The 7,271-nt window shown below is 47.9% G+C and overlaps 1 protein-coding gene across 1 annotated transcript in view; it reads right to left on the reverse strand.

Annotated features, from left to right (window-relative positions):
• CTSB (cathepsin B) overlaps window positions 1-254 on the reverse strand; it is a 17,348-nt gene extending 17,094 nt beyond the window's left edge. The window contains exon 1 of the mRNA XM_008576325.1: window positions 111-254. Coding sequence (XP_008574547.1) covers window positions 111-254 — 144 coding nt within the window. The remainder of the gene's footprint in view (window positions 1-110) is intronic.
• Between the last annotated feature and the right edge of the window lie 7,017 nt (window positions 255-7,271).

The raw sequence follows: 7,271 nt of genomic DNA on the forward strand, positions 1-7,271 counted from the left end.
ACCCCGCGCCCGCCTCGGCTCCCGGGGACCCTGCGGGATTCGGGCAAGGCCTGAGCGCGCCGCCGGGGAAGAGCAGCCCCGAGCCCCGCCGGCCTCCTGGGGAGCGAAACCATGAGGCCCGGAGCCCGGGGAGTGGGAGGGAAGGTCGCTCGAGGTGTTCCCCAGCGCGTCCACCGGCCCGGAAAGACCCCCGGGGCTGCCGCTGCGGGACGCGGGCCCCGAGCCTGCCTGGGCAGGGGCTGCCGCGTCTTCATTGGTTCGGAAACCACGCGGGTTGCGGGTGCGGAGACGACTGCGACACTCAGCAAGTGTCAGTGGTGACAATGAGGCGTGGCTGTCACCACTGAGCACTGACTCCAGGGTTTCTACAGAGGGAAGAGGAAGCCCCTCGGGGTGGACATCTGCCTGGAGCAGGGCGCAGGGGAGCAGCACTGACGCCCACACAGCGGGCACACGGAGGGGTGCCCAGGAGGCTGACGGAGGGGTGGGGGGTGGCTCGAGACCCGCCCCCTCCCAAGCATCTCCCCTCTCATCTTTATGACAACCTTGCAAGGTGGGTATTGACACCAGTTTTATTTAGGAGGCTCACTGGCGTTTTATCCAGGCTCATCTGACAACGAGACAGCTGCAGTCTGGAGGACCTCAAGGACCCTGGCCCTCAGCTGTCCCCACCCTTGAGCCTGCCGGGGGCCCATCAGAGAGCTGTCTGGACACAGGGACCTGCACCTCACTGGTACCAAATTAAGGATAGAAGTGGAAGAGAAAAAATCCCTGGAGTCCAAGCGTGCTTACTGAACCCACAGTCAAGTGGGATACCGCAGGAGCTGGTGACCACAGTGGAGAAGGCTGGAGGTCACTGTGGCCCCAGCTGCCTGCTCACCCAGTCATATCCCGAGAGCCACAGACCGCAGACTGCAAATCGTGCTTTATGTCATCTTCCTTATGGCGTTAAATCATTTTAGACCTCCACGAAGAACTCCTGAGAAGGCACCAATGGAGAGGACAGAGGGAGAAGCGTGAAAAATCTCTCTCCTCTCTTATCCTCACAGCATGGAAGGGTGCGTGAGCGCTCTGCATTGTCAAAGGACAAAATTACAACAGATTTACCTAAATATCGCGATTGGCTTTATTTCGGTAGAATAAGCGTTCCAATGAGCTGAGCCAAGGAGGTTGATTTTAGTGACAGAAAAGGCTGAAGAAAGCAGAACAAACAGAACAGTGGATTGGTCATTTCAGAGTTACTTTCTTTGTGAGGTGCGGACAGGAAGACAGAACAATGGAAAACATAACTGGTTATTTAACACCAGGGCACTTGAGGCTGTCCTTTCTGTGTAAGGATTAAAGCAGAAGGACCTTCATTATCACACCTGTTGAAGATCGAAACTGTCCTGTTTGGGAAACTGACTTTTTATCTCTCTCTCCTGGTTTCTCCAAAGAGAAAACCACAATTTAGTTTAGGTTTGGTGATGCAGAATTTAGTAGGGGTGATTCCATTTTGATTTTTAATCTGGTCTTTTGGGGCCTAGTACAAAAAATTAGTCCAAAACAGTGGTCTCCTATAATTTTTATTTAACAGCTTGCATTATCTTAACTTTATGGAATTTTGGATCAGTGTCATAGAGGTAGAAATCTCTTTTGAAAGAAGAACAAAGAAATAAATCACTACAATCAGAGTAGTATTTGGCTTCCTGGAGCCTCCAGGAAAGCCTCATAGGGAAAGTCACACACTGTATATTTACTTGTTTATTTTCTTTACCACCCTCACTGGATCTAAGCCCCATGAGGGCCTGTGGCATTCCCCGATCCGTCCCCGATATGTAGCACAGTGCCTGGCACAGTCGAAAATAAGAAAATGCACAGAGTGAACGTGTAAATGAGTGAAGTAGGCCTTGAAGGCCGAGTAGGATTTTTGACTTAACCTGCCAGGTTTTGGGGTTCGGGTCTCAGGAGACAGCTCTCCGAACTTAGAGGGGCCTTGACCTGTGTGTGTAAAAGCTGTTTGCCTGCTGAACATCTGGAAAAGAGGCCTAGGTGTACACCGTAAGGAGATAAAAACATCCTCCCCAAAACTTGTACCGAATGTTCGTAATAGCCCAAAGATGGAAACAACCCAGAAGTCCATCGACTGATGCATAAATAAACAAAATGTCATATATCCACAAAATGCAGTATTATCCAGGCATTAAAAAGAATGAATATAGATACATGCTACGACATGGATAAACTTTGAAAACATTATGGTAAGAAAAATAAGCCAGTCGCAACCACAGATGATTCCATTTACGGGAAATATCCAGAATAGGCAGGTCTGTAGATAGAAAATAGATCAGTGATTGCCTCAGGCGGGGGCAGGGCAGATGGCGGTTCAGGAGGTAATACAAATGTTCTAAAATTGATTGTGCTGAGGGCTGCACAACCCTGACAGGAATAAAAACCACCGAATTGCGCACTTTAAGTGGGTGGGTGTTACGGTAGGTCAGTTATCTCAGTAAAGCTGTTACCAAAAAGTTGATTGGGGAAGTCCTGGAGAGAGCTGGAAGTAGAAATCATCCTTTTTTCTTTTCTTTCTTTTTTTTTTCTGGTTATCCTTTAAGAGGTCCCTTTTCTAAAGAGATGCCTAATTTGTTCTTTATTTTACAAACCCTTGTAAATCTGGTTTTCTCTGACCTCTCTCTCTGGCAGTTTCCAAATCCCAGGGAGTTAGACTCTGCAGAGGAATGGTTTTTAATTGATGGTCTCTGTTGTTCAGTGGGTTCTTTAGTAGTTGGCAACAGACTCTGATGATTTTGGCACGGGCCAGTTCTTTCTCCCAGGCATGGACTCTACAGGGTTACTCCTGATAAAAGTGAATCCTCTCTTTGGTACTGGGGGGCACTCAGCTTCTGTCTGGGGCTTGCCAAATCTTGTTACCGGGGCCACTCAAGTCTGGCTGCCTGCCCCTAATAAAAAACCCTGGCTTGGCATGCCAAAATCAGCTCCTGGCTGAGGCTCCCCCAAATCTGTCACCAAACCCAAGTCTGGCTGCCTGCTCCCAAACTAAAACAACCCAAAAGTCAAATGTTGATGAAAATGGAAGTCAGCTTTATTCAGGAATACTGGTGACCTGAGGAGAGATGTTGGGCTGACCCATCTCTCCAGTAAACCTGAAGGGGAGTGGCCAGACTAAAGCCATCTCCAGACTCAGATTTAAGGTTGATTTTAGTGACAGAAAAGGCTGAAGAAAGCAGAACAAACAGAACAGTGGATTGGTCATTTCAGAGTTACTTTCTTTGTGAGGTGCGGACAGGAAGACAGAACAATGGAAAACATAACTGGTTATTTAACACCAGGGCACTTGAGGCTGTCCTTTCTGTGTAAGGATTAAAGCAGAAGGACCTTCATTATCACACCTGTTGAAGATCGAAACTGTCCTGTTTGGGAAACTGACTTTTTATCTCTCTCTCCTGGTTTCTCCAAAGAGAAAACCACAATTTAGTTTAGGTTTGGTGATGCAGAATTTAGTAGGGGTGATTCCATTTTGATTTTTAATCTGGTCTTTTGGGGCCTAGTACAAAAAATTAGTCCAAAACAGTGGTCTCCTATAATTTTTATTTAACAGCTTGCATTATCTTAACTTTATGGAATTTTGGATCAGTGTCATAGAGGTAGAAATCTCTTTTGAAAGAAGAACAAAGAAATAAATCACTACAATCAGAGTAGTATTTGGCTTCCTGGAGCCTCCAGGAAAGCCTCATAGGGAAAGTCACACACTGTATATTTACTTGTTTATTTTCTTTACCACCCTCACTGGATCTAAGCCCCATGAGGGCCTGTGGCATTTGAAGAAAACTTAGGGCCTTTTAAAAATCTTTTAGAGCCCACGTGGCTTTAGGTCCCAACATGGCTTCAGTCCTGCTCCCTCCAACATCTCTTCCCTCCTTTCCTCCAGCCAGTGCTGTTGGGGCTCCAAAAGCAATCCCCTAAGCGAAGGCCTCACTAGCAACCTCCAGAGCTGCTGCAGGAAGAACTCTGACCTTCTCCTACAAGCCATAGAAACTAGAACCCCTCTTCTCCAGAGTGCATCTAGATATGGTCTCATCTTCCCCCCTGCCTGATTGCAGTTCATGAGACCCCCATTCCAGGAAAGGTCCTGCCCGGTCCCCTGGAGGAAGGAACGCTACACAGAGAGGCCACGAAGAACCTGAGCAGATGTGCCCTGCTGGGGTTCTGCCTCGGTCTAGGAGCATTAGATCACACTTTCCTTGTCCAATCCCATTTCTACAGAGCTGTGCCTGCTTCACGGAACCTGAGCATAAATAGGGAAAATTTTCCCTATATCTTTGGGTCTTCATTCTGAAAGGCTCCTGTGTCATGTAAAACTATTTTATAACAAAATTTGTTATACCTTTTCATTATATTAATCTGTGTTTATCAGTGATTTTTCAGAGAAACTTCGGGGGGTTGAAGGGGATGTCTTCCCTTGGCCCCTACAGTGCTTAAACCTGTTAGTTCAAATTTGCCTTCCTACTTAGAGTTGCAAGAGTCTTTTAAGATCAGATCAGCCTACCTACCCAAATCTGTTTAAAATCACAGCAACAGAACAAAGAAAGGGGCCAGGGCCCCAGGTAACACGGAAATGTTCTTATCACTCCCCAAAGGAACATGGCAATGTTTACCACGGTAGAACAGGTCAACGTTCTTTTAGCAATCTATTTGTCCATACACAGGAGGGAAGGAAAATAAAAAAGAATTATTGATCATCTATTATATAAGTCATGCCTTTTAAAGAAAATTCTCAACCATCCTGTGATATGGGGGAAAGCCCCACTATCTACCATTTTGCAAATGAAGCAAAAGGGGCCCTGAGAAGTTCCACTAAGTCCTAGGTGACCGTGGTTTATCAGGGACAGCAGGCATTATAACACAGATCAGAATCAGAAGGCCCGGCCTCGCTCCTGCTTTATCAGGCAGAAGGAGTGGCCATAACTCACAAATGCTGTGGGCCACAAGGTTTGTGATGGGATTTTACGAAGGGACAAAGAGTGACTTTCTGGCCAAGGTATTGGTCCTCAGGAGATTGCTCTCAAAATGCAAATACGTAACCTGGAGCACAGGGGCCGTGGGCAGTCTTCCTACAGAGAAACACTCTCCCTTTGCTTGGGGCTCTGGAGTCTGCCAGGTGTCTCTGCAGGGGAAACTTCCTTCCATGCCTATTTCAGGCCCCAGTCCTGGCAAAGACTGCTCCAAAGCCTCTCCCATTCCCTCCAAACCCATGCACTTTTATGTTTTGTCTGCAGTGGGGTCTCCACACAGAGTGGGTGCAGTTTAAGCCAAGACTGCCTTGTGGTGGTGTAGACGGAGTATCCTCTTGGCACTCCAGCTGCATGTCTGTGATTCTATAGCCCCTGTGTCAAGCTTTTCCACAAGGAGGTGGACAAAGCTTGGAATCTGCCATGTGGAGCTGCGTGACTTCTCATAAGTGACTTAACCCCTCTGTTCTTCAGATTCCTTATCTGGCTGGTGAGGATGGCCCAGACTCCAGCCCTGAACACAATCCCTCAAATCTAGGTGCTCCCAAGGACAGAATGGGGTCCCACTGGGTCCAACGGCCCACTTAGGTGTGTTATTTAAGCCAACAGGCACTGTAACTGGGGTCTGAGTTGTGACCAGCACCCCTTACCCCCAGAGGTGGCCTTCCCTGAGGCTCAGAGCAACAAACGCGCCCTTTCACAGATCTCCTTGGCATGTCTGTCTTCCTTTGGGCCTTTTAGAAGCTGAGAAGACTGACATCCTGAAGACCTCCAGCAGGTGGAAAGAATATGCCTTTGGAGGAGATTCCTTTCCTACCTTACCTCACCCCCCGTTCTTCTGAACCCACAGGGCCAGAGACACCAGACTCTACCACGAGCCGGAATTGGGAAAGGTTGGCAGCCTTCCCTTGCACGGGGTGTCCCTTCTCAACACCCTCTCGCTTCACTAGTCCAAGCCAGGATGAAAAAAACATGGAGGCAGGGCCGGCCCGGTGGCGCACTGCTACAGTGTGCCGCTTGGGAGCGCAGCAGCACTCCCACCGAGGGTTCGGATCGCACATACAGACCGGCCGCTCACTGGCTGAGCGAGGTGCGGGCGCAGCACCGAGGGTTGCGATCCCATTGCCGGTCACGAAAAAAGACAAAAAAAAAACAAACAAAAAAAACATGGAGGCAGAAAAACCTGGGTCGGAGTCCTCGTCCCAGTGATAGGTCACTTCTCCCAGCCACTTTTTCCAAACAAGTTTTCGTGAGGAATTCATTTAAATTAGATCCTCTATGATGCATCACCCCAGTGGCCCACAGGTACAATGTGATCAGTAGCAAAGCCCCTCCCGTTTTCTTTTATCTTGTTTCATCTTTCTTTTTCTGTATTCTTTTTGGATCCTCATAATTCAACTTGACCTTCCCATTTTCTAATTCCCATAATCAGATACATCAAAAGTTCTGGTCTATTAACCAGCAGTTCCATTTTTGTGTATTTACCCAAGAGAAATGAAAACATATGGCCCCCAAAAGACTTGTACAAGAATGTTCAATAGAAGCTTTCTTCATAATAGCCGAAAACTGGAAACAGGCCACGTGTTCAGGAGAATGGATCAGCAAGAGGTGGCGTATTCGACAATAGTTCCCACAAGCAAAAATGAGTCAACTTACTGTTAATCACATGCATCTGTCTCAAAAACATTGTTGCGTAAAAGAAACCTTATGCAAAAGAGTGCATACTGTACTCATGATTCCTTTTAAGTGAAGTTCTAGAACAGGCCAAACAAATCTGTGGTGGAGAAAATATAACAGCAGTTGCCACTAGGGCAGTGAGGATGAGAGTTGACTGGGAAGAGCCTGAGATAACTTTCTGATGTGATGATTGTGTTCTAGATCTTGACAGGGGTTTGGGTTACACAGGTGGAGGTATGTGTCAGCACTCGGTGAATACACACTTCAGATCTGTGCATTTTGTTACTGTGGATACATTTTACACCAAAGGAAAACACTGTGGGCAGATACTAGCCTCTGGTAAATGATGTGGCTGCTGAAAGGGAAGTTACAGATAGCTGTGACTTACTCTGAGATGACGGGAGGTGGTGGGTGGGTGGATGGATAGGTGGATGGGTGGATGGATGGGTGGGTGGATGGATGGGTGGACGGGTGGATGGGTGGGTGGGTGGATGGATGGATGGGTGGACGGATTGGTTGGGTGGACGGATGGGTGGGTGAGCAGATGGATGGATGGGTGGGTGGGGGGGCAGATGGATGGGGGGT

The sequence above is a fragment of the Galeopterus variegatus genome, unplaced genomic scaffold (assembly GCF_000696425.1).
Source record: "Galeopterus variegatus unplaced genomic scaffold, G_variegatus-3.0.2 Scaffold1327, whole genome shotgun sequence".
Taxonomy (NCBI): Eukaryota; Metazoa; Chordata; class Mammalia; order Dermoptera; family Cynocephalidae; genus Galeopterus; species Galeopterus variegatus.